This window comes from Acinonyx jubatus, chromosome B4 (assembly GCF_027475565.1).
Source record: "Acinonyx jubatus isolate Ajub_Pintada_27869175 chromosome B4, VMU_Ajub_asm_v1.0, whole genome shotgun sequence".
NCBI lineage: Eukaryota > Metazoa > Chordata > Mammalia > Carnivora > Felidae > Acinonyx > Acinonyx jubatus.
In genome coordinates this window covers 13299076-13326515 of record NC_069387.1, presented here as the reverse complement: position 1 = coordinate 13326515, position 27440 = coordinate 13299076, and the positions used below count along the sequence as shown (strand labels likewise).

Here is a 27440-nt window from a genome sequence, read left to right as displayed (position 1 = left end):
GGTCACATGACTACTGCGAACCAATCACACGGAAATGCAGTGGACTGATGGGCCTGCCCTGAGTCACATGACCGTCCCTGGAGTAAGTAGTATGGAGGGAGGTCCATGGAGCTCTGGGCTGGTTTCATAGGAGCCACAGTTGGTGAAGAGTGGAAGAGGATGACTTTAAAGAGGAAACCGGGTCACACTTACTAGATAGAGTGAGTGAATGCCAGGCAGCAAAATCAACAGATGTCTACTACAGTTGGACTGTTGTCATTTTATTCTAGCTCTGCTGGGGAAAAGCCAGTGAGAACAAATTCAGCAAATCACAGACTTGCACTGAAGAGAAGAAACACAAGAATCTAAGAAGCTCAGTCTTTTTTCTCTAAATAGAACATAGTTTACACTATCGAAGACAGATGCTTGTTTATTCTATGCTGAGAGCTCTCCAGCCAAGAGTATTCCAAATATCCTTCCATCTGCAGATCATTCCAGGGCTTTGCAATTTTTACTATTTAATGAGAAAAATTGGGGGAGGGGCACTTTAAAATAAAATAATATGTTCGGAGGAAAGCTGAAGGGCTACATTATTTCACAATTCTGGAATTCAAAGCAATAAAAAGTAAACACTGTTACAGGCTCAAAGGAGAATACTTTCATCTATGAAACAATTTTATTTGGTTATTTGGGCATTTTGAGAGACTTTCCCTATAGCTGTATTATAAAATAACTCCTGTGTTTTCATTATATACAGTCCTGTTTGGCCTTGTGAAACAAGAAATTAGGTGCTATAGTTAGTTTATGTATAATGGGGCTTTATATCATTTACATGCCCTTTGGTGTAGTATTAATTCACATCCCTTTTAGAAATATAATTTTGGAAGCAATTATCATTAAAATTTCTTACAACTTTTAAATTTGAGATAATTGAACTGAACGCGTGTTTACTCACATCACCCATGCCAATACTGGTTCATGGGTTTCAAAAGTAGAATAAGTTTTTGGAACTGCTCCCTGATGAACATTTGAAGATGATTTTTGATCTCTGGAAAAGCATTTGTTCCCAACATAGGTGAAATCAATTCCCTTGTAAGTTGAGTGTGATGACAGTTTAAAGAAACTATTCTTCATGAGTTGAAAAGAACACTTCTTTATCTTACTAAGCCTGAGAGTATGATGGATTCTCGTCTGGATGAAATAGTACTTAGGAGCTGCAAACTCACAACAAATGGGGGAGTACTCCTACCATGGATAATATCAATTTTTGAGTTCCATTGTTCCACTTGGTTACAGAGTAGCCTCGGTTATCATTTATGGAACTCCACACCCGCATGCTTTGTTGTGGTCCAAAACATCTTCTAGTGGGCTACATTCTTTGGAGGAACAAAATATGTGCAGAAAGTGTGCCAGTCTGGGAAGGATGCTGAGCAGACAACTGCTTGCAGTGTAATTGAAGGGATCTTGCATAGAAATTAAGGTCCCATAGAAATAGCCTATAAGAGGCACTCAAATATTTGTTCAAGGAAAGAAAAAAATAAGTGAGGGAATCAGTGTAAAGTCATCTTGCAGACAGAATTAGAAAAGCATCTTGTAGACATTCTTTTTAATTTACCTCCCTCACTCCTAGCTCGGTCTACTTCAGCAATGCTACAGGAGTCACAATGTCATTAAAAAATACCATACCGGAACTCAGAGAAGAATGTGTTTACTCAACTTCCCAGAGATAAAAAATAACTGAATGGTGATAGATTTTTCAAAAATAGGTGAAATCAGCTCTTTGAATATTGAAGAGTAAAGCATAATTATCTTTGTTACACCATGCTGGTGGAATATCTGACTTGTGGAGGAACCTACCACAACTTTGCCTAAGTAATCGATGCTCCCAAACATGTTAGTCACTGAGGGCCCCTGGATTGTATTGCTTCAGGGACCACATCCATAGACACTTCCCTGTGCTGGCACCCTAGAGTTTGTAACCCAGCACCCCTGTAGTTATTCTACTCAACATCTGGTGTTGAATTTGTTGCTTGTCCAAAGACTCAGTTCGTTAAGTGTTTGGTCTAATTTTTTTCAGATCTTGAACTCATATTAATTCAGTAGGTTTGCAGAAAGTGTTTATGTAAATTAGTGCATATTTTTAATGTCTCCCTATTTTTCTGGTTTGTGGGGCTGTAACTCAGGAAGAAGAGGACTCCCGGGAAGAACCTAAATGTCTCGAGTCGGAACAGAAGATGGTATCAGGTAGAGTACATTCAGTGCGACGCCTCCTTTTCTGGGCTGGTGTTGCTGACAGCAGGGCTTGCAGCATCCAAAAGCTTTGCATGTTGCCAGAGAAAGTCTGTGTGACTTTCCAAATGATTGGAAACATGACTAGAAATGTCACTTGTGATGTATTCCAGGCACGATATCTAGACAGTCTGGTCATCATGCTGAAACTAGCTGCTTCTCTTCTTTCTTTTATTGATTCCAGTTCTTGATGAACAAATACTTGCAATGAAGTAAATGATGATAATGATGAAGAAATTTCAAATTTGGGAATACTAAAATAAGTAGCGTAGCTGTTCACTAAAGTTTTTATGATTACCTTGGGAAATGATACTTAGTTGCATTTGCTGGGTTTCTTTTTATGTTAGTGCATAGTGAAATACGCTGCTTTGCTAAGACTATTTACCCCATAATAGGACTCCCTATGAGATACTATGGAAAGAAACAGTGATGAGTAAATTCATAAGTTAGTTTCTGACCGTGATCAGTAAGGATAATGACAAGCAATGCTCATAAAAACAAACATTAGTTGAATGGACCTAACAATAATGAAAGCTAAGTCTCTGCTTCTGTATTCAAATGGATTTTAGCTTGGTGTTTTAGATGTTTAGGGGTTAGAAGAGGGATCCAGATGTGTTTGCTGCTGGCAGAGGCTCATGTTCTTACATTTTAATGGAAATCAGAGAGCAGGATTGAGAAAATGGAAATGGTAATGAAAAAAATGCAAAGTGGGGGGAGAGGTGGCACCCTGCTCTGATATAGATGGAGGAAAGAGAATTAACAATTAAGCATCTCCACCATCTCCCTCTATACCCCTCCCAAGTGTCTATCCGCAACAATAACAAACATTGCTTTATATTGGTGCCTCTCCCTAGGACACTCTCCCCTTGCGGATCCTTGCTTCACTGCCTCCTTCTCATCATTCAGGTATCCACTGAAATGTCTACTCCCTGAGGCCACTTTGTCATTCCTTCCTACCACTTCTCATGTCATTGCCCATTTTTATTTGTTTCATAACTCTTATGACAATCTAAAATTATCTTTCTATGGATTGGTTTGGTTACTTATTGTTCCCTAGAGAGTAGAAACCTTGCCTGTCTTATTTAACAGTGTCTTAGCACCTTGGACAGTGGCTGGAACCTGGTAGTCATTCAGTAAATTCTTACTTGAGTCCTTTGTGTCCACTATATGCAAGGTATTTTCTTTCTCTGTATAATGGAGATATAGGTAGGGTGGGTTTGATGTGAGCCAACTCTGTAGCTACTTTAGATGTAGACCCTTTGGATTGGGCTATAAAGGAGCATAAGACATGACACATGCCTTCAAGAAAACAAAAGTCTAAGGCATAGATGTGTTTGGAACACAAGAAATAATGTGAAAAGACTGATACAACCAAAGCCCTCTGATTACATTGAGGAAGTAGAATCTAAGAAGCTTCCTTGAGTTGATGATGCTTGTAAGGAGTTTTGGAGTTTGAAAGTAGTGGTATAGAGTGGGCAGAGTTGGAGCTTGTGTATCATACCCATGAAAATTGTTCTGAATGCTACTTTTGCACACTCACTCTTGATTTTCAGTTCCTCAGCTAGAGAAGGCTGGGATAATGGCCATTGCTGGGTCAATGCAAATTTGGCCAAGAGATTTTGAGTTTCCTGGTTGCTGATATAAATGGTATCACTTGCTCTCTTGGTATAGTGCCCACTAGATTTTGAAGGCATTTGTTCACATCCAAAGACTTGACTACCTCACATGTTGTGAAGGCACAACTACTCACTAAAGCTTTTCTAAGACATGAGTTGACTCCAACACATCCCACCATGACACCTCTGAGTGAGAAATCAGGGATCCCATTCTCAAACAGTCTGCTAGCATTCTTCAATCTTTAAGTCCTTCGAGTGTGTTACTAGAAATGTATATAGTGGTAAAGATTTTCCTCCAGAAATACATTTGGAGTCAGAGATCCCAATGAACATAATTCTGCAGAAAAAGAGGGACACAGTTTAGTTAGAAATCTATAATCCACATTTCTTTGTGATTGAATTGTATGGCTTTAGAATTTGGATTGTGAATAAATATTCATCTATTTTATTAAAAAACACCAAATAATGCTATTCTCTAAGTAGAAATTTTGAGAAGAAAATGCAAAAATTTCTCACTACTTCTAAAAAGTGCTTGGGTTCACCAACTTTGGGACTTACTACAGAGCCCCTTTCGTTTATTCAGGATTTACTCCCAAAAGTGCATCTCTACACTGTGGCACTAGTGTACTTTGCCTCTAGTTTTCGTCCATTAGTTCAGATATACTGTGTTTATTAACCATTCTTTGAAATCATATTATGTGTAAGTTGTGTCTGCCAGGTTATTTGAAAAGTATGAACATAAAATACAATAACTAAGAAATGTTTATTGGATGCCTACTATGTGCTAGACATTGTACTAGGAATAATGCCATATTTAGAGTGGTAACTAGGACAGACATGACTCCATGTTTCATGGAGTTTGTGGGAAAATGAGAAATGCAGCCATTAAACAAATAAAAGGAAAATGTAAATTATGGAGAAATTGTACCCTTTAAAAAACAAGTAAAATGTAAATTCTAGAGAAAGCAGGGTTCTGTGGAAGTCTTGCCTTTAGAGCTTGTACTGAAATAATGTCTCTAAAACATGGACATAGAGGGCTAAGACAACAGGTCTGATACAGTGCATGCTAAAACACAGACAGGAGTGGGGGAATGAGGTGAGAGAAACTCAATTTGGCAGATCCAGGAAGTTATCCAAGGGATTGCAGCATACGAGTTGGGTCTTGAAGAATAGATATGAAATCCTTTTTGTGAAGAAAGACACATTAGCCAGGATATTTATAAAGTGAAATCCAAATACTATATAATGAATCTAAGCAATACCTATTTGGCATTCAGCCTCTTTTTGTGGCCGCTGACCTAATCCTCAAGCATCAGTCACTTTATCCTGAGATCTATAATTTATACTTGCAGGGTCTACCCAGGGGCTAGAACAGGTTAATTGGGAGTGTGTTTAAACTTTACCGTCATCATTACCTGTCATTTGCTCTCTAATAATTCAGTGTCTGTGTATATTTGAGGGTTTTTTTTTAAGTAAGTGACCTGCGTGTAATAGAACCCTCATGCCTACTCAGAATCAGGGAGCACTTCCCCTTGACTTTATGGATATATTAGCTGAGTGGATAGAGTGCCCATTTATAATAAGTCTCTTTTAATGTGATACACCATGAGTGGCTGTCAGCTGGTGCTTCATTTTAGCAAGACCAGTGCTAGGCACGCTCATCATCAGATAGATAAAATTTACCTTTGCCTCAAGACTGCCCTTTCCAGGCCCTGCCCCTCCACAGTGGGGTTCCTTCCTCACTACCTTTGGTCCCCAGTTCTGCTACCATCAAAACAACATGCAGGGTTCCTGGGTGGCTCAGTGGGTTGAGCATCTTGTTTTTGGTCTCCTCTCAGGTCATGATCTCACCGTTCATGAGACTGAGCCCACATCAGGCTCTATGACCTGCTAGCATGGAGCCTGCCTGGGATTCTTTCTCTCCTCCTTCTCTCCCCTCCCTTGCTCATGTGAACTCTTTCTCTCTCAAAATAAATAAATAAGCTTTAAAAGAAAAGAACATGCAATCAGGCATGTATACATTGGTACGTAATTAATTTACCTGATTATGTTGCCTCTTCTACAGCCTATTGGTATTTTATGGTGCAAATGTACCTATGGAATGAAAAAATTTGGTGGCTGTTAAAAGGACTTTAAACATTAGCAAACAGGTAAGAAGAGGAGTGCTTTCTGGTTACAGACACAATGTATGGTTAGTCACTTTCTTGACTTGAGTAAGGCCTTGAATCATTGGGATGCTCAGTGAAGATTCCATCAGACTGTGTGTTCCTTAAACCCAAGTTTTATGTCTGTGCACAAGTGAGGCTAGATCCTTTATGCAAAGGTGCAATTTTGGAGATATCTTGCATCATTCTCCTACAACATTCTGCTTATAACTGCACAGGGAAAAGGAAGAATGAGGTAATGGACCCATGAAAAATGGTGATATGAGTGGAGATATTGTGAAGGAAAGATTTCCATATATAACAGTTCCTTTGAGGTGGCCATGGTGTTATGTGAAAAACAGAGAAAAACAATGATACTTTACTAATTGTGACAAGAAGGACAACATAATTCCAAGCAGAAGGATCTATATGTCAGCAAGGAGCTGACAATATGACCCTCTGAAGATAAGCCAGTTATTGGAAGTATCCAAGGACAGGGGGAGGGTTTACATGTTCTCACCTGATTTGGTGCCTCATTTCTCGGCTGCTACATCACAGTTGGCAGACATTTTGGTCTCTATGGCTCACTTTGCCATCTGCTCCCAGATCTTTCCTTCTGTAGGTTTTCTTTCCCTTTTGCATTGCCATGAGAGGTGTTCCTTTCCCAGAACCTTCTGTGGTTGCTCTGAGTTTTGGAGAAGTTTTTTTTTTTATTTTATTTTTTATTTTTTAAAATTTACATCCAAATTAGTTAGCATATAGTGAAGCAATGAATGATTTCAGGAGTAGATTCCTTAATGCCCCTTACCCATTTAGCCCCCCCCCCCCACACACACACAACCCCTCCAGTAACCCTCATTTCTCCATATTTATGAGTCTCTTCTGTTTGGTCCCCTTCCCTGTTTTCATATTATTTTTGTTTCCCTTCCCTTATGTTCATCTGTTTTGTCTCTTAAAGTCCTCATATGAGTGACACAGTCATATGATTTTTGTCTTTCTCTGACTGACTAATTTCATTTAGCATAATACCCTCCAGTTCCATCCATGTAGTTGCAAATGGCAAGATTTCATTCTTTCTGATTGCTGAGTAATACTCCATTGTATATATATACTACATCTTCTTTATCCATTCATCTATCGATGGACATTTGGGCTCTTTCTATCCTTTGGCTATTGTTGATAGTGCTGCTGTAAACATGGGGGTGCATGTGTCCCTTCGAAACAGCACACCTGTATCCCGTGGATAAATGCCTAGTAGTGCCATTGCTGGGTCATAGGGTAGTGCTATTTTTAGTTTTTTGAGGAACCTCCATGCTGTTTTACAGAGTTGCTGCACCAGCTTGCATTCCCATGGAGAAGTTTTGCCATGAGGCTTAATTTAATCTCTTTCTATTCCATGGAAGGGCCCTTGGAACAAGCCAAGCACTGCACGTACACACAACAGCCTATAAAAGGCATCAATATTGAGCAAGGTTAAAAGTGAGCATTACCTTTTCGGTACAGAGACTCAGGTTTACAAGCTGACATAAAGAAACTCCAGATCTTGCCCAAACTAATCTTATCTTTAGCTAAATGATAGAAATTATGTAGTACCACTTTTCGGAGATTAGCACATCCTATCTTCATTTATTCATTCATTCCCTTGTGGACAGGGAGACAGATGAATGGGCAGCTATGCTTTCTTGAGAGAGTTTTGTTTTTTTTTTTAATGAATTGCACCCTTTCTGGTGACTATATTTCAAAAAGAAAGTAAAATGTGTTTTTAAAATGTTGGCTCTGTCTTGCCATTTTTCTTGCCCGTGCGTTGCTTTAAAAGCAGGCCAAATATTTTTGAATGCTAAAGCAACTTCCAAATGTGTTTAAAATTCAAGAACACTTTGCTGAATCCTTATCATCTTTTTGGTTGCACTCAGCTGGGGCTTTTGGGGGCCCCAAGATTGCAACACTTAGATCATAATGGGAGAATCTTGTAAGTCGAAGCTATTCTATGACAGTCAGAACATTTCATTGGAACACTCCTTTTGCTAAAGGTCACCTGCGGCTGAGTGGGGCCCGGCACGCTTTCAGAGTTGGCTGTCTGTATCATCTGCATTTTGTCAAGTTTTCATTTCCTGTGGTTTGTAGGTTTCTTGTGTGTGAAGTAAACCCCAAACGGTTAAAATTCTTCAACTAAAAATGAATGCAATAAGGAAAAAAAAGTATGTATTTTTGTAACCTTTATGAGGAAGTGAGACTAGGGTTCCACTGAACAGCTGCTTAAGCGACATGATGTCGCCGTGTGTGTGTGTGTGCGTGTGCATGTGTGTGTGTGTGTGTGTGTGTGTGTGTGCGCGTGCATGTGTGTGAGGCTGGCCCCCTGTGGGAAGGCGACACTTTTGGCGGGGAGCCTCGGGAGGTGAGAAAATGACCTATTCTCTGGCAATTCAGACAAATAAAGTGTTTGGTCTTAACTTTCATGTCACAGTAGAACAGTCAAAATGAGCTTTCCACCCAGCCAACTGTATTTCAGTCACATCCCACTTTGTGCAAAAAAAAGGTTATTTATTTTCCTTACCGATTTTTCCAAGGCGCAGGCCAAAGAATGAATAGAGGACTGTTCAGGTAAGGAAGTTAGAAAACAGAAGATGCTGTACACTTCCTTTGTCCTGGGTTTACTCTCTTTCCATCCCCTTGACCTTAGAACTGACAGTCTGAGGTCCTAGGAAGCCTTTTAATCACAGAAGATGCTGCTGGGGGCTGTAGATGACCCGATCCCTAAATTTCTATATGGGATGGTTGGATGTCTTGGTCTGCATGGCTTCCGTCCCTACCTCCTGTTAGGGCTCTGCTCTCAGCAAGCCTTTCCCTGACCACCCTGAGCAAAAAACTGTGATCTGTTCTTCAACTCTAACCTCTTTGCCCCATCTTGCTTGTCTGAAAGCCACTTACCACTCTGGCGCACCATGTCCTTTATTTACTCTTTGTGTGTCTTCCCCTTCTAGAATGAGCTCCATGAAGGCAGCAGTGTTTGAGCATTTTATAGGCCACTGTGTACATCATGAATGCCTACAACAGAGCCCTATGTATAGTGTGTGCTCAATAAATGTTTGTTGGACGAAGAGGGAATGCTTGCTCTTTTCTTTTAAACTTTCGCTGAAGCAATGAGCTCAGCCAGAATCTGAACGCTGAGTGCATTTTTCTATTTGTTTTTTTTCCCCCAGCTCTCAACACAATGTCTGGAATATGAAAGAGCTCAAAATAAATGGTTGTTTGACTAAAGTATGAGTGCATGCATGAATGATCAAGTCTGGCTTATAGTACAACTTTTAATATCAAAACTGTTTTTCAGCTGGGGCTCTAACAAACATGAAGAGAACCATGGGTGGGGGGTGGTGGTCAAAGATGAGGGAGACATGAGGCTTGCCTTCAAGGAGCTAAATGTACTTCCTGTGCCTGAGTTTACCTTCTTTCCATTCCCTTTCCTGTAGGACAGTCTGTGGGTTCTGGGAGGCCCTTTATTAGAGAAAATGCTGCTGGGTTGCAGATGACTTCCATTCAAGCCCTGATCCCTACACTCCTGTGTGGGACCTAGATACCATGCTTTTGTTTTAGCCTAAGGAGTCCCACTATTTTGTCTCTACTTCAAATACTAGTTGACTGAATGTTCACTGTCATATAAATTCTTCCCAAGAAATGATGGTCTATCAGAGGAATAAGCACCTGCAGAAGTGATATAATCCCTAATCCAAAAACGAAAACACCACTGGATGGGGAGGCCATATTTGGGCTCTAACAGATATTCGTAAGGAGGAAGATGTTTCTAGAATTTATTCACAGGTCCTGCATTATCAGTGTAAGTAGGAGAAAGACATGGGGTGGGGGGAGAGTGCAGCTAGATTTTCTTTGCTGTTAAATCAATTGGCCTTGCCCTCGAATCCAAGAAGATGCTTCTCTGGTGGGCGGTGGTGGGGAGGGAGTGGGGATGATTCTTGTCTTTGGCAACACAAGGCAGCAATGGTTTTCCTTCACGCAGGAAAGGACACTTCCTGGCCTGCCTGTTAGAGATGTACCACTCTGCTCCTAGCTCAATATTATTTTGCATTGAGAACGTGTCAGACTTAAGAAATCCGGTTTCTGAGTTCTCAGCGCTGTCCTAGGCAACAGCCAGTAAGCGGTACTACCACCCACAGCTCTGAAACCACAGCATCCATCCTCCTCAGGGTCACCCAAGAGCAGTTTCTGGTTTTTCTCCCCTCTCCATGGGCAGAGAGCTAATCATTTCCAGATTTCTTTTATTCAGGAAATTAAATAGACCATTTATTGTTCATAAATGAGAAAACACAAACATAAATAAAAGTGAGAGTTTGATTTAGGTCTCTGTGCTCAAGGCACCCTTGATGTATGGTTGACTGACCAGGCACCTGTTTCTTGAAGAGGAGCTGAAATGCACCTGCAGAGGCAATGCCTGGTTTTGGTGTTGTGCCCACGCACCCCAGAAGACACCTTGGTAGCTTTATCAAGTACTAGTCCCCTCAGCACTTCTGGAGACACGAGGCTTTCCAGAAGTTTATCCAGGTCATAAAATGAATCAGTTACTAGGAATGAATTTTCAATGTGGCAATACTTGGAGCAGAATTGCCTAATTTGTGTGTGTGTGCGTGCGTGTGTGTGTGTGTGTGTGTGTGTCACAAGATGTTTCTATGCTATTTTACTTTCCTCTATTATTTCATTGTTTGTTTAGAATTTGTTATTGGGTGTTTGTAGACAGGATTGTGAAGGCAACACTAATACACAAAAGCAGCAATGATGAAGTAGCACTTACAGGAAATACACGAGACCACAAAATGGTGGTCTTCCAGTGTTTCCATCCTGCAGGAACCTCTCTCCCCACTTCTACCGCTCATGTCCTGTTCCCAGACTAGAAAGCTGGGGCTTGTGTCACATGCTGCGTGTTTGGATGCCCAGCCCACTCTGTCCTTGGGGTGTCCCCTTCCTCCTGTTCTCAGGTTGCGGACAGTGGAAATCATCATGTAGAGTTTCCAGCTGGTCATTGTCACAAAGGCTCTTAGGTAGGAGAGAAAAGGTGAAGTTTTTAAATCTCAAAGATTGTTGTTGTTGGTGGTGTTCTTGTTGGTATTTACCCACGTTTCCCTGCAAACATTTATTTATTTTTTTAATTTTTTAAATTTTTTCCAATATATGAAATTTATTGTCAAATTGGTTTCCATACAACACCCAGTGCTCATCCCAAAAGGTGCCCTCCTCAATACCCATCACCCACCCTCCCTTCCCTCCCACCCCCCATCAACTCTCAGTTTGTTCTCAGTTTTTAAGAGTCTCTTAATGCTTTGGCTCTCTCCCACTCTAACCTCTTTTTTTTTTTTTCCCTTCCCCTCCCCCATGGGTTTCTGTTAAGTTTTTCAGGATCCACATAAGAATGAAACCATATGGTATCTGTCTTTCTCTGTATGGCTTATTTCACTTAGCATCACACTCTCCATTTCCATCCACGTTGCTACAAAGGGCCATATTTCATTCTTTCTCATTGCCACGTAGTACTCCATTGTGTATATAAACCACAATTTCTTTATCCATTCATCAGTTGATGGACATTTAGGCTCTTTCCATAATTTGGCTATTGTTGAGAGTGCTGCTATAAACATTGGGGTACAAGTGCCCCTATGCATCAGTACTCCTGTATCCCTTGGGTAAATTCCTAGCAGTGCTATTGCTGGGTCATAGGGTAGGTCTATTTTTAATTTTCTGAGGAACCTCCACACTGTTTTCCAGAGTGGCTGCACCAATTTGCATTCCCACCAACAGTGCAAGAGGGTTCCCGTTTCTCCACGTCCTCTCCAGCATCTGTAGTCTCCTGATTTGTTCATTTTGGCCACTCTGACTGGCGTGAGGTGATATCTGAGTGTGGTTTTGATTTGTATGTCCCTGGTAAGGAGCGACGTTGAGCATCTTTTCATGTGCCTGTTGGCCATCCGGATGTCTTCTTTAGAGAAGTGTCTATTCATGTTTTCTGCCCATTTCTTCACTGGGTTATTTGTTTTTCGGGTGTGGAGTTTGGTGAGCTCTTTATAGATTTTGGATACTAGCCCTTTGTCTGATATGTCATTTGCAAATATCTTTTCCCATTCCGTTGGTTGCCTTTTAGTTTTGTTGGTTGTTTCCTTTGCTGTGCAGAAGCTTTTTATCTTCATAAGGTCCCAGTAATTCATTTTTGCTTTTAATTCCCTTGCCTTTGGGGATGTGTCGAGTAAGAGATTGCTACAGCTGAGGTCAGAGAGGTCTTTTCCTGCTTTCTCCTCTAGGGTCTTGATAGTTTCCTGTCTCACATTCAGGTCCTTTATCCATTTTGAGTTTATTTTTGTGAATGGTGTGAGAAAGTGGTCTAGTTTCAACCTTCTGCATGTTGCTGTCCAGTTCTCCCAGCACCATTTGTTAAAGAGACTGTCTTTTTTCCATTGGATGTTCTTTCCTGCTTTGTCAAAGATGAGTTGGCCATACGTTTGTGGGTCTAGTTCTGGGGTTTCTATCCTATTCCATTGGTCTATGTGTCTGTTTTTGTGCCATCCCTGCAAACGTTTAAATGAAGTGGCTCTTTGGTCCTAGGGGGTCCCCTAAGGTGAGCGTCTTTATTTCCCTCACTCACTCAGCCAGGTTCAGTTTGGCTTCATGGCAGTCAGACTCCACCACCCACTTAAGGATTCCTGGTGGGTCAGCCACTGCTCCAGAATTTGTATATGGGAGGAGCACAGATCAAGCCATATGGTTGAAAAGATTTGTTCTAAAGTCATTTTTGTATGGCACTTCATTGAGAAAATGCCATCATCCGGATTCCGAGGGGGGATGGTGGCAGTGCAGGATTGCTGAAGCTGGGAGGTGTGGCCACCGTGCCCCCACCTCCACTTCTGCGGACATGCCCCACTTCCAGGCCTGCAGGTGTCTGCCTCAGGGGTTCTGTTCCAGAACCTGCTCTGACCCCCCTCAGTAGCCCTCAAGCAAGCGCTGCTGCGACCTAGTGAAGCAATACCTCTGCTCCCTGGCCCCTTGGGGAGGCCAGCTGTGGGGCACACGCCCTGCCCTGGCGCCCCAGAGTTGCCGCCGAGCGCCAAGCCCCCTGTCACCCACAGAAGTAGCTGGTGGCCCTTCCTCCTGGCTTCTCCTCCCACTGCCCCCCCCCCCCACCGCTGTTGCCCTCACCTCCCACATGCACGGCTTCTGGGGGCATCCATAATGAGACAGGGGCCCCTGGCACCGGCACCATGTTCAACACACCACAATGTACTCAAAAGAATCAGTGAGCCTAAGATCTCACAACCAAAACAAAAAACAAACCAAAAAAATCTGAAAATATTTTTTTTTAATGTAAATGCAAACTAGCTGCTTTGATTACTACCTCATTAACTGGTCAGAATGGCAGCCTTCCTAAGCTTCTTAAAAATTCTCCAACCTTGGGGCACCTGGGTGGCTCAGTCAGTTGAGCCTCTGACTCTTGATTTCAGCTCAGGTCATGATCTCAGGGTGATGCGGTGCCGCCCCAAGTTGGGCTCCACCTGGGGTATGGAACCTGCTTCAGATTCGCTCTCTCCCTCTGTTCCTCCCCCACCCCCTCCCCTTTCCCTGTGTGGCCGTGCACTCTCTCTCTCTCAAAAAAAAAAAAAAAATTCTCCAACCTTTTCTGAATGCAGCATTCTGTCCTTACCCGTTAATTGGGGGGTGTTGAATGATTACTAAGAAGGAATAAGATTTTTCCATCTTGAAGTTGACTATCACAAAGCATAGTTGCTTAGATACTGCCACATTGTGACTCATTTTGAACTCACTTGACATGAGTTGAAGAGTGGATTTGAGTCACAAAACCATTTATTTTTGAGTCCCAAACATGAGCTCTAATGTTCAGCTGAGTTATTGATTGGATCTATGTGAACTTGAATAATCATTTACCTTATTTTGAGCCTGTTTTTAAAAAACAGCTTAGAAAAGAACACCTCTGCTTCCTTACCCTTCATCACAGAGAGATGATGAGAAAGAGACAATAAAATACCATAATAAAATGTTAAATGAATTTTCTGTAACAAATTATGGCTGAGGGTTGGTATGTGGTCTGTGTTCCACACAGCTATTCAAAAACAGTGAGTAATTCTGAAAGCCTGAATGGTGATTTTTAACTGCTTAGGACTGGCGTTACCAATAGGGCAAAGTCAGATATGTTTTCTTTGGCCTGCAGTCTTTAAAATTAAAAAAAAAAAAATGATTGCCAGTGTTTAAAGCCTGGAAAATTTCCTGTAAAAATCTAGGTTCTGATATCTCTTGAGAAATTGAAAAATCTGGCCAAACCCGGCCTGCCTTCCTAAGTGATAAAAAATAATAATCAGCTGGTGTCACATCCCTGAGAGGTTACATCCCCATCCTGCCTGTGTCTGAGGAGCAGGTGAGATTGTGTGGGGGCCATTGCCATGGAAACAGGGCAGGAAATGCTAGCTCGCATCAAGCTGGTGAGCACTGACCTCAGCCAGCGATCTTCACACAGTTCCCTGAAGCTCCCCGCAGTTACATTTTCTTCTGGGTCAGAGGCTAATTCCATACTCTTCAGAGGCTTCTCATGATTTCGATAATGGAGTGGTACAAACATTTTGCGACTCTGAGGGGTACCACCGGGAAGGGGAACCACTTAATGGATGGGTGTGGCTGAACAGCTATAAGTGCAGCCCCAGCTCACACCTTAATGACACAGGACATTGGAGGACTAGGGACAGCTCTGGGGCCACACCTGCCTCTCTAGTCCTTTTCCTTTCACGGGAGCTAAGGGGTCACGGTGTTCCCACTGAGAGGGCTGTGGTAAAGGACTTCTGTTTCTGCTCTTGCTCAGCAAGACTGATGTCACATTCCCTTTGTGAGCATTTCCTCATCTGGCCGTGTGCCTGGCACCTTTTAGATGGATTTCAATCAAGTATGACTCCAGTGTATATAGTAATCGTGGAAAATTTCAGCTTTCCTATCCAAGGAGAAACTGACAAGAGGGACACACTGCCCCCTTGGCTTTTAGAAGCAGAACCAGATCAAGGACTTGAAAAGTCAGGGCACGTTTGGCAGAGGCCCAGTGCTAGTATTTGGCCGTCACTGTAAATACTGTGGCATCAGTTCATTTGGTTACATGGTTAACTCATCCATGTGTTCAACGAACATTCTGGAGCCTGCCCTCTGTGTTGAGCACCGATACAGGGCCTCAAGTCTCGCCTTGTTGGTTTTATGCCCTCAGCCCTAATAGCCACGTTTCCAGAAGTTCAAGCTTTAACATTTTTCTTGTGTCTGCATTCTTTTCATGGCTGCTCTGCTATAAAGTGGGTTCATAGGATGCGGGTCCATCCAACCATTGGAAAATGTTTAAGGAAAATGGAACATCATGTTACTTCCTTCAGGTGTCCACACTTTCTCTGCTCCCATTGAGTGTATCCGGAGTTCATCTGGTCCAGCTGCCATTTTTGATTTGAGCGTATTCAGGATCGCATGCTCTGAATTGTCCTTTTCTAACAACTGAACATGAAATGTCTGGTACACATGTTTGCCGGATACTCTAACAATGACACTAGCTAGTATTTACTAAGTACTTGCAATGCATTAGGTGCTATGCTAAGTGCTTTATGTGAATTTCTTGTGTAATCCTCTGAACAGCCCTATGGAGTGGGTACTACATTGTCCCCACTTTGCAGATAAGGAAACTCAACCTTAAAACTTTAGTTTATCCCAACATAGGCCCAGTTGAGTCCAATGCCCTATACCCTTAGCCATTTCAGCAACTCAGCAAATACCAATATGTCTTCTGAACAGAGTTGAGAATTTCTGAGCACTACCATACTGAGGGAGTAGATTTTGTCTCTGCTTTGAGCACGTTTATCAGCAGGGATCTTAGATCTGGTGCCCTTTAGGAAGGCTAATGCTCCTGGTTTCCTGTAAGGAGGGCACCCTGGAGTAGGGCAAGTTCCTGGAATTTCCCCTGGGTATATGAAGTCATGCTTTGGTTGAGATGAAATAAATGAGTCTTGACTCCCCCCCCCCCCACCCCGCCCAAGATTTGGCGAAGTTGAGGATCTTTGTTTTTTAATCTGCTTCACTCTATTAAGATATTATGTTGAAATCTAGAAGAAGCAGATAAGAACAAACTCCCCCCAAACTTGACTCTTCTCTCCAACTGTATAATTTCTGTTTCCCTCCATCTTGGTTTTTAGCTTCAATGTTATGTTTGATTCCTACTTTCCGCTTAACCTCTGTATTGAGTTTCTTTGCAGTATTTCTCATATCTATTCCAACTTTTCCGGTCCTGCTGTCACACTCCAGTTTAGGTCATTATTCCCCCACCCCCATGCCCAAAGTATTTTAATAGTTTCCTAATGATTATTTATTTATTTATTTATGTATTTATTTATTTATTTAGAGAGCACATGCACAATGTGGGAGAGGGGCAGAGGGAGAGAAAGAATCTTAAGCAGGCTTCACACCCAGCCTAGAGCCTGACACGGGGCTTGATCTCACGACCCTGAGCCAAAATCAACAGTCATATGCTTAACTGACTGAGCCACCCAAGTCTCCTCCTAACTGATCTTTCTGCCTCTGGATCTTACCTACTCTTGTCCATCCCACACATCACTGTCAGAGTACTTATTCATCTATTAAAATCATACCTAGGCTTAAATGGTCCAAATCAAATTCTGAGGTCTTGATGAAATGATGGAGTACATACTGAGAAGTAATCTCCCCAACACCTCTCTTATGGCCCATAACTTATAATTATGTGTGGACATGACTTATCTCTGCCAATTGTTTATCCAATATTCATCTTCTCTTCTTTAGCCACAGGATCGTGATATTGTTGGGTGTGGTTTTATGCCCAGCTATAAAACTACAGTTCCCAGCCTCCCTTACAGATAGGGCTGCCAATGTTATATAAGCTAAGTTGTCAGGAGTTACCTTAATTTTGTTCCCCCAGAAGTAGATCCTGGGACAAGGATTCTAGCACAACTTCTTTGGAGGAGATCCCAGGAAGCATAGGTAGTGGAGGGGAAGTGAAATAGCATAAGGTAGGCAGTCAATCAAGGGTTGGTTATTAAGAAAATAATCATGTTTGGTGACTAGAGTTTCATCCTACCAGGGAACTATGGGATGTACCTCAGGTGCTGGCGGTTTCAAGTTGGGACAGTGTGTAAGATGGTAAGAGCAAAGGAATATGGCTGAGTTTTATCTTCAATAGAGTTTTTTTTTTTTAGGGTAGTTTCAGGTTCACAGCAAAATTGAGCAAAAGGTACAGATATTTCCCATATGTCTCCTGCCCTGACACATGCATAGCCTTCTCCATTATCAACATCCCCGACCAGAGGGGACCATTTGTTACAATTGACGAACCCACACGGACACATCATAATCACCCAAACACTGTAGTTTACATCAGAGTTCACTCTTGGTATTGTACGTTCTATAGTTTGGACAAATGTGCAATGACATATATCCATCATACAGAGTATTTTCACTTCCTTAAAAATCCTCTGTGCTCTGCCCATTCATCCCTTCGTCCTCCTCAACCCCTGGTGACCACTGATCTGTTTACTATCGCCATAGTTTTGGCTTTTCCAAAATGTCATATAGTTGGAATCATATAGTATATAGCCTTTTCAGATTGGCTTCTTTCACTTAGTACTATGTATTTAAGATTCCTTCCTGTCTTTTCACAGCTTGATAGCTTATTTCTTTTTAGCACTGAATAATATTTCATTGTCTGGATGGACCAGAGTTTACTCATCTACTGAAGGATATCTTAATTGTTTCCAAGTTATGGTAGTTATGAGTAATCTGCAATAGACATCTGTGTGCATGTTTTTATGTGGATGAAGTTGGTAGATAAGCTTTCAGCTCCTCTGGGGAAACACTAAGGAGTGCAATTGCTGGACTCCATGGTTAGAGTATAATCTCTTCCATAATGGCTAAACCACTTTGCATTCCCACCAGCAATGAGTGAGTGTTCTTGTTTGTCCACATCCTCGAAGACATTTGGTGTTGTCAATGTTCTGGATTTGGTTATTCTGAAGGTGTCTAGTGGCATCTCATTATTGTTTTGTGGCTGTTTTTTTTTTTTAATTTTTTTTTTAACATTTATTTATTTTTGAGACAGAGGGAGACAGAGCATGAACGGGGGAGGGTCAGAGAGAGAGGGAGACACAGAATCTGAAACAGGCCCCAGGCTCTGAGCCATCAGCACAGAGCCCGATGCGGGGCTCGAACTCCCAGACCGCGAGATCGTGACCTGGCTGAAGTCGGACGCTTAACCGACTGAGCCACCCAGGCGCCGCTGTGGCTGTTTTTTTTTTTTTTTAAATAACATTTCATTTTTATTATAAGCATATGTTACTTATTTAAAATTTAGTTATATAATAAAATGGAAAAAAGCTAATGATTTAATGTGAAGTGCAAAAAGTAGGGTATAGAATTATTTACTCTTATTACAACTACAAAACACAAAAACTGATGCATAGTTTTACAAAATGGAGAAGAAAATCCTGAACGCTTGTAGTGGCTTTTCAGCTCACAGCCTTAGCTCCTAGTGCAATGAGTGTGCAATAAGTATTTGTTGTTCTTAAATAAATGTTGGTCTTGGGGACAAATTAATCTATTTTCCAAATTTGCTGTAATACGATGCTATAATTTTCACAATGAAAAAAATATATAACTGTACAAAATAAGACTGATTTCACACCCCCCAAACAATAACACAGGGAGAGAGGGCTTTCACGTTGTTTATAGAAAGATTTCAAATGCGGTGTCTACTACTGCGGGGCTTCTGGAAATCTCCCTCAAGAGAGCACCCTCCTCCCCTCCTTCCTGCCTAGAATGTTGACCGGATCTCATGATGGCCATCTTGGACCACAGGGTGACTGAGGATGAAACTGCCATCTGATGATAGTGGGGGAAAAACACAGGAGACACTTGGGTCTCTGTGACCAGGGGGCTCAATACCCGCTCTGGATTACCTCTCTGCAGGCTTCTTTTATGTGTAAGAACAGCAACAACAACAAAAACCTTTCTATCTTCCTCACGCTGCTCTTGTGTGTGTTGCTGCCATTTGTAGCCAAAGTCCATCCAGGCTTGTGTTTCTCTTACAAGACCAGGAAGCTTCTCGCAGGGAGGAATCTATCCGTTCATTTTTGTGCACAGCATAGCACGCCACACAGTGCACATAGAACCAAATCCTCAGTCATCTCTGTGAAAAGAATTGAATTCAACGCACGTGGAGAACTGAGCGTAAAGCACCGCGTTGGATGATGTCGGCATCTGAAGATGAATAAAACCTTTTCTCCGCTCTGACTGATGATACAGTCGCTGGATGTGCTCGTGTGCGCATGTTGTCGCTGCTTTGCAACTGATATACCTAGGTAGGCAGAGGAGAGAAGGGAGTCAGCCCCCTGACCGTCTGAGTAAAAACAAGATGCCCATTCACTTCTGTCCTCTCCCGGCATCCTTGGCTCGTTAGCGTCTGCTGGAAAAGCCAGGCCTTGCCTGGTGTTACCATGACGTCTGAGCTTTGAGAGCTGTTTCCTTTCTTCCTAAGCCTAAGAAAGATTATTCTAGTGATATCTGAATAGCTTGAGTTAGCTGGGTATGAGCACAGAGGAAGTGGTTCCCTAGCAACAGGAGCCTCTGAAAGCCTCTGAGCGTTCAGTGCTTCTCCCTGCTTTTTGTTTTCTCTCCTCCATGTTGCCTCTCCGCAAACAGCCCGAGTGATTGCACCTGCTCTGAATTAGGGCCAGTCAGTAAAACACTCCAGCAGTTCAATTTTTTTAAGTCAAACGGCTCTGTTCCTCTTTTGGTCAAGCTTCCTCATGAGGTCTGGGGCCTGTCTTGCTCCTGGGCAGACCATAATTACCTCAGATCATACTTCCTTTTTGCTGTTCAGATCTTGACCAGAAATGGAAAATATTGAGATGCCTGAAGAAAATTTTAACTGAGTGTTTTTTGGACAAAAATCTAGTTGTTGTACATTTTTCTCAAATGTGCTAAATCTCTTAAGAAAAAGTTTAGTAGGCCTTTACTTTCTAAAGCATTTATTCTCACCCCATTCTTACTTTGTCGACAGAAGCCCAATGAATTCTTCATTCCTTATATATGTCAGCATCTCAATATGATAGTGAATATGCAAGATGCTTGGGGCAATAATAAAGTATCTTCTTTTTTAAAAAAAGTTTATTTTGAGAGAGAGTGCACATGCAAGTGGGCGAGGGGCGGGGAGGGGCAGGGAGAGAATCCCAAGCAGGCTCCAAGCCATCAGCACAGAGCATGACTTGGGGCTCGAACTCATGAACCGTGAGATCATGACCTGAGCTAAAATCAAGAGTAAGACGCTTAATTGACTGAGCCACCCAGGTGCCCCTAAAGTATCTCCTTACAACATCGCCTCAGTCTAGCAAAATATTACTAGGTTCTAGCAATAGATACCCTTACTGGGGGGGGGGGGGGGGCACTGATCCTGTTCTTTTTCCAGCCCCAGGAGGTATCTGAGAAAGTAAATCTGCACAGACTGTATCACATAGTGCTAGCATGGAGTTAGAATTACAGTGGAAATGTCTTGGTTCATTTTCAAACAGCAATCTGGATGAGAATAGTAATCTTATAGGAAGTGGTTATACAACCATATCTACCAATTGGCTAGTATAATTCGCAGTCCCGAATATCTGGCCAACTACTGGTGACGAATGATAGCCTGCACCTAATTATAATTGAGCCTAACAGCTCCTAGAAGGCTTGTCATCTACACCTACTAAAATATTTGTATTCACTCATTTGTTCAACCGACAAATATTTGCAGCCAGTTGTCTCCTATTGTGTGTCAAGAGACCACGCTGTGTCTTGTGGGAAAGACATGAACGACACTGTCTGTAACCTCAGGGAGGTCTCAATCTAACAGAGGAAGTAAGTTATGTACCCACACAACTGTCAAGCAAGATCGTAGCCTAAACAAAGATAATCCGTGCAATTCTAGACATTCTTTTTAATTGACTCTTTCTATGAGAGGGGAGAGGTGAAGGTAGTGTGACCTTACCTTTCTGAGTAATCAACTACAGTGTAAGGAAGGGGAGCTGAGAAGTTACGTCTGTTCTGTAGATAAACAGGGGACTCGGTGTCCAAGGCTATTTATCTAGGTCTTTTATTACCTTTACACTTATTAAAACAACGGAATGAAACAGCAAAATTCCCTTGTGTTGCGATAGTCTGTTTCTATCCGACTGGTCTATTTTTAATCAATGTTAAGAGCTTGACATATGTCAGCCAATGTGACATAAAACAGAAACCAGGAAGAAAATTTATCTGGGATCTGGGAAAAATAAAAAATAAACCCTAGCTCAGGGGAAATTTGAATTGCCACTGTTTGTCTTATTTTCCTCTCAGGCATTATTTTCCACTAGGAATTGAGAAAGGAAGAAAAATGCATCTCAGTAGCCAAACCCTCTGGGAGCCAGGCTGTCTTGTTAATAGCCATATCCCCTCCAACAAGCTGAGGAGTCTATTGAGGGTGCTGTGCGTGGTCTTGACCATGGTCACGGTTAACCAGAAAAAAAATGAGTTATAAATCAGTGGAGATGTGGGGGAGGGGAAGAAAGCACCAAAGTCTGGCAACCACGGTGTGTTCTTTCTCAGGCTGGCTTAGACCAAAGGAGAGCAAAAATCTAAAAGTCATTCATAATGTACCCAGGTGACAAGCCTTTAGGGACCATTTTAGACTTACTGAATCAAGCCACTGCCTTCTGTGGTGTTGACACCTATTCAAGATTGATGAAGTGGAGAATGTGAGACAGGCAATAAAAGAGTCTTTTGCAGCCAAATAAGTGATTTGCACCCTAGGACAGAAAGGACAGTGAGGTCCTAGCCATGAAAAGAACTGGATTCCCCAAGTATATGTCCTGAATCATGACGGTAGGGCTGTGATATAGCTAAGTGAGTCCTGGGGCATAATTCCCCCCTCCACCACCCTCAGGATTTTCAACTTTGAACCTAATGGCATACAGGAAGATCGTGGCTGATGATTGTTTTATAATGTTGCAAACATATTTTCCCGTGGCACTGAATGAGCATGTAGCAGGCTCCGTTAGTCACGGTTCTCTGAGATACAGAATCAATAGGATACATCTATGTCTGTGTCTGTGTCTGTGTCTGTTTCGAGAGAGACACAGAGAGAGACAGGGGGAGGAGATAGATTTAGTATAAAATAATTTTGGAGGTAAGACCCAAGATTAGAAGCTATGCAGGGCAAAATGGCCAGAGGTTATTTTAGGTCATTTAGAGGTCAGAAAAGCCAGTGGTTCAGTGCCAGTCCAGGGCCAGCAGGCTGGAGACCCAGAAAGAGCTGACATTTCAGTTTGAGTTCAAAGGTAGAAAAAAATCCTGTCATTCAGGGGAAGGTCAGACTTGTTGGTCTTTTCAGGCCTTCAGCTGATTAGATGAGGTCCACCCACATTCAATTGGGCAATCTGCTTTGCTGGGACTGCTGATTTAAATGTTAATCTCATCTATGGGGGGCCTGGGTGGCTCAGTCGGTTAAGCATCCACTTCAGCTCAGGTCATGATCTTACAGCTCGTGAGTTCAAGCCCCACGTCAGGCTTTGTGCTCAGAGCCTGGAGCCTGCCTTAGATTCTGTGCCTGCCCCTTCCCTGCTCATGCTCTGTCCCTGTCTCTCTCTCTCAGAAGTAAATAAACATTAAAGAAAAATTTTTTAATGTTAATCTCATCTAAAAACACCTTCACAGATTGTTGAAACAGTTTATTGTACACGTGAAACTAATATAACATTGTAGGTTAACTATACTGGAACTTAAAATATAAAAAAAAAAACCTTACAGAAATATCTAGAATAGTGTTTGAGCAAATATCTGGCCACTCTCACCTAGTCAAGTTGACACATAATTAACCATTGCACAAGCTTTGCCTCCTAGGCCCGTTCAAACAAAGTAAGGAAGTTAATATTTATTGAACATCTACTAGACCAGACACTCTGCATTTATTCCTTCTTATAAATAAGGGGTAATTTATTGCCAGCTTTGTGTAACTAGTCATTAAAATAATGGGATGGAAGAAGTATATACGAAAGACCTTTCCTGTCTGTCAAGGAGAAAGAAAAGTTTTTGTATTTTGTTTTTGTGTTTTGTAGTAAACACAATCATACCAATGCTATATATGTGCTACATCCTTCATGATGCTTTCACAATTATTTTATTCGATCTGTGATTAAAATACCTTGACCTAGAGTAGGACAGGTAAATTTTCACTGTAGAGGAGAATTATAATTTAATTCACTGTAATTTTCACTGTACAGGTATAGAAACTGAGTCATAGAGAAAGTAAATGACTTAAGATTATATGGCAAAGTTGAAGCAAAACAGGACAAGACCCTCACATTTTCTGGCTTCTAGCATAGAGGAAAACATTGGCCATGTTTGCAGTATGTATGTATGTGTGTCTGCTCATGTGGACGGTGCTGATGGGCTTTGCAGTGGCAGGCAGAGTGAGTGGGACACCTGGTCATGAGTCCCCAAATCAGACAAGGCGGCTATGGTTCCTAGCTCAACCTCTGGTTTGTTGTTTGACTTCAGGAAATTTCCTTAGGTTTAAAATTGGAGAACTAAAACCATCTCATTGGCGAGGTATGAGGATAACACAATATAATACATGGAATGCACAATGCCAGGTACACGTAAGGGATTAAATGGAGAATTAAATTGGAATATTAGGCATTCCATAAATGTTAGCCAGCGTTATGACTATTGTTGAATCATTATAGATTCGCAGTACCTCTTGGCCTCTCCCTTCACAGCTCTGCCTTATTTCAGAACAGGATTGGGTAGACAGAGGGAGAGAGAATAAGAAGACAAAGGAGGGTACGTATTCCTCCTCCTTACTGGCACCATTAGGTAATTTCCAAATAAGTCATATGACAACAGCTTTAAAAAAATCTCACATTGGACAGCTGTTTTCTTATGTCTTTGCCCACGGTGACCTTAAATTGCCCTTTGGAATTATTTCCTGGCTGCTTGGAATGTCTGCTGAGGTCCTGTACCCGAGGGTCAGTCATCTAAAACTGGCCTAACTTGGCTTTGCGTCAGTTTGTCTAACCCAGTGTTGGTCCTCAGTGCAGCAACTTATATGTTCCCAAACCACTGCTGGCTTCAGTTATTCAGGGGTCTCATGTGGCAGAGGGCCACAAACTCCAAAAACGTGTTTTATTGGTTTACCTGTCAAAATCGTAGTTATTATACATGATTGGTAGTTACTCTATATTGTATTATTGGTATTTATTATATACAACACATATTCATTATATATAATAATATATTATGTATATTATATATAATGATTATAGATAATATACAAGTATTGTATGTACAGTAATACATTGTGTGTGTGTATGTGTGTGTGTGTGTGTATTGGATAAGGGCCATTAGGAAGTATCAACTTGGTTATTTATCTACCTAAGAAGAAACTACAGAGTGTGGTAGAACTTTGTTGATGATTAATTATATTATTTAAGGAAGCACATTTTGTTAAAGCACATTTGCCCTTCAGCTAGAGCTACTGAAGTAAAGAAAAGTAACCTTTTCATTTGTGAAGCAAAAGAACATTCCTCTCATAGGATATTATAGAACCACCATAAATCTTTTGACTCCAATCCCCCTTGGAAGTGGGAGCAAATTATGCTAAGTAAAGGGTGAAATCATTGTAATTGGATCACAACTCCTTTGAAGCAAGTTTTCTATTTAAAATTTTTTTTAATGTTTATTTATTTTTGAGAGAGAGAGAGAGAGAGGGAGAGAAAGCAAACATGAGTGGGGGAGGGGCAGAGAGAGAGGGAGACACAGAATCCGAAGCAGTCTCCAGGCTCTGAGCTGTCAGCACAGAGCCCAATGTAGGGGGGGGGGTGTGTGGGGGGGGGGGGCTCAAACCCACCAGCCATGAGATCATGACCTGAACTGAAGTCGGCGGCTTAACCCACTGAGCCACCCAGGTACCCTGAAGCAAGTTTTCTATTTAAAAAAAAAAGTGGGGGGGGGGGGCGCCTGAGTGGCTCAGTCGGTTAAGCGGCCGACTTCAGCTCAGGTCATGATCTCATGGCTGGTGGGTTTGAGCACCGCCCCCCCCCCCCCCCCCCCCCCCCCCGCCCCATTGGGCTCTGTGCTGACAGCTCAGAGCCTGGAGCCTGCTTCGGATTCTGTGTCTCCCTCTCTCTCTGACCCTCCCTTGCTCACACTCTGTCTCTCTCTCAAAAAAAAAAAGAAGGATAGGGAAATAATGTCAGATTTTGGAGTATTTTGTCTCCTCTGGCCTTTGGCCTGGGAATCACTAACTAGTTTTGTGGCTGTGGGAAGTTTGATGACTACTGATCTGAGCCTTGGCCTCCTTGTCATTAAATTAAGGGATTGGAATGCATCATCTATAAGACCCTTCCAGCTCTCAAATTCCATAATTCTTGGGGCACCTGGGTAGCTCAGTTGGTTGGGCATCTGATTCTTGATTTTGGCTCAGGTCACGATCACAGGGTTGTGGGACTGAGCCCTGCGTCTGGCTCCATGCTGCATGTGGAGCCTGCTTAAGATTCTTTCTCTCCCTCTGCCCCTCTCCCCTCTCTCTCTCTCTGAAAAAAAAAATTCTATAATCCTAGCTAGGAATTATGCAAGGTGCTATCCTAGAAAATTCAGCAAGCAAAAAAAAACTCGCTGTTTTTATTTCACTTGGGAGGACATCCGTCCAGGTCACATTGGGCACTTGAGAGCTCTAGTGGCCTACAGTTGGTCAGTCCTCTGCTTTATTCCCAAGAGAACTTAGAAATAAAGGTTTGAATAAGAACCTCCCTGAGAGATGTGGATCCAAGAAGAGGTCATGTAGGATGTGCTGATGTGAGCAATGAAGGCAAAAGAAAAAGGACAGTTGATTACCTCCCATCTTTCTAGAGAAGTCATTCATCGGTGCACACATTTGTTTAGTCAACACTTCCTGAGATGCAGGATAGTGTGTGGTTAATGGTTCCGGCTCTGGAGTCAGATGCCTTCAGTTCAAAGCTTGGCTCGACCACTTCTTAGTGGCCTTCCTTAAGGCTCCATGGCCTGAAGGAAACTACTAATTGCTCTGTTTCCTCATCTGTAGTCTTCATCTCAAAAGTTCATTGTCAGGGATAAATGAGTTAATACATGTAAAATATTGATAATAGTGCCTGACACATAGAAATCATTCAGTAAGTGCTGTGTGTTACCGTGGCCATGCTCTATGCTGGATACAAATGGAGACTCGGAGAGATGGACAAGATAGCAATAGACAGGTAAGTGAGGGAGGGAGTGGCAGTTGGGGAAAACTTCATGGAGGAGGTGACTCCGGCTGAGTCTTTTGTTTTTAATACAATTTATTGTCAAATCGGCTAACATACAGTGTGTACAGAGTGCTCTTGGTTTTGGAGGTAGATTCCCGTGATTCATCGCTTACATACAACAATACCCAGTGCTCATCCCAACAAGTGCCCTCCTCAATGCCCATCACCCATTTTCCCCTCTCCCCCACCCCCCATCAACCATCAGTCTGTTCTCTGTATTTAAGAGTTTCTTTTGGTTTGCCTCTCTCCCTCTCTCTTTGTAACTATTTTTTCCCCTTCCGTTTCCAGCTGAGTCTTAATGTTGAGATAAGCCTTTGTGGTTCAAAGGAGAAAGGTCATTCCAGGCTGTAGAGGCAGTGTCAGTGAAAGCAGGAGGGTGCAAATTCTCCTTACATTCAGATGCCTGTGTTGGCAATGGCTGGAGTTTAGGAAAAAGGAAAAAGCTTGTGGCAGACGAAGCTGGAAGAATAGGTGAGGTTATGGAGGGCTCAGTAAAAGAGGGTACTCTATGCCACTGAAGCTGGGGTTTTCAGCTAGAATCAGTAAGCCTTCTGGTTTGGAGCCACTCTGGGAGCAGGGCTGGAATTGGAATAAGAAAGAAGTCAGGCATGGGGTTGGGCTCGGACCCAGGGTCTGGTGGATCCCTGAGTTAGGCTGGTGGCAGTAAGAATCTTGTGGCTTTTTGCATATTTTGTGAATCCCAGTTCTGTGGCCCTTTCTACTACCAGATTTCCTGACTCACTTCCTAATTTTTCTGAGCCAGGGATCAGGTAGTCTTTCACATCTGAGTCACAGTCTCTGGAAGGCACTTTACCAGGCAAAGACACAGGGAAGTAAAGCATGGCAGTTCCCAGATCTAAGGTTTCAGGTACTGTTTGAGTGCCGAGGAGTCAGAGAAGGCTTCCTGGAGGAAGCTGCCTTTGGGCTGGCTGTTTAAAGATAGGTAAGAAGGAGCACCTGGGTGGCTCAGTTGGCTAAGTGTCCAACTTCAGCTCAGGTCATGATCTCACGGTTCATGGGTTTGAACC

At 42.3% G+C, this 27440-nt stretch overlaps 1 protein-coding gene across 1 annotated transcript in view; it reads left to right on the top strand.

Annotated features, from left to right (window-relative positions):
* Positions 1-2165: 2165 nt before the first annotated feature.
* FAM107B (family with sequence similarity 107 member B) overlaps positions 2166-27440 on the top strand; it is a 136224-nt gene continuing 110949 nt past the window's right edge. Inside the window, exon 1 of the mRNA XM_015067761.3 lies at positions 2166-2223. Within this exon, the coding sequence (XP_014923247.2) occupies positions 2214-2223 (10 nt within the window). The 5' untranslated portion in view covers positions 2166-2213. The remainder of the gene's footprint in view (positions 2224-27440) is intronic.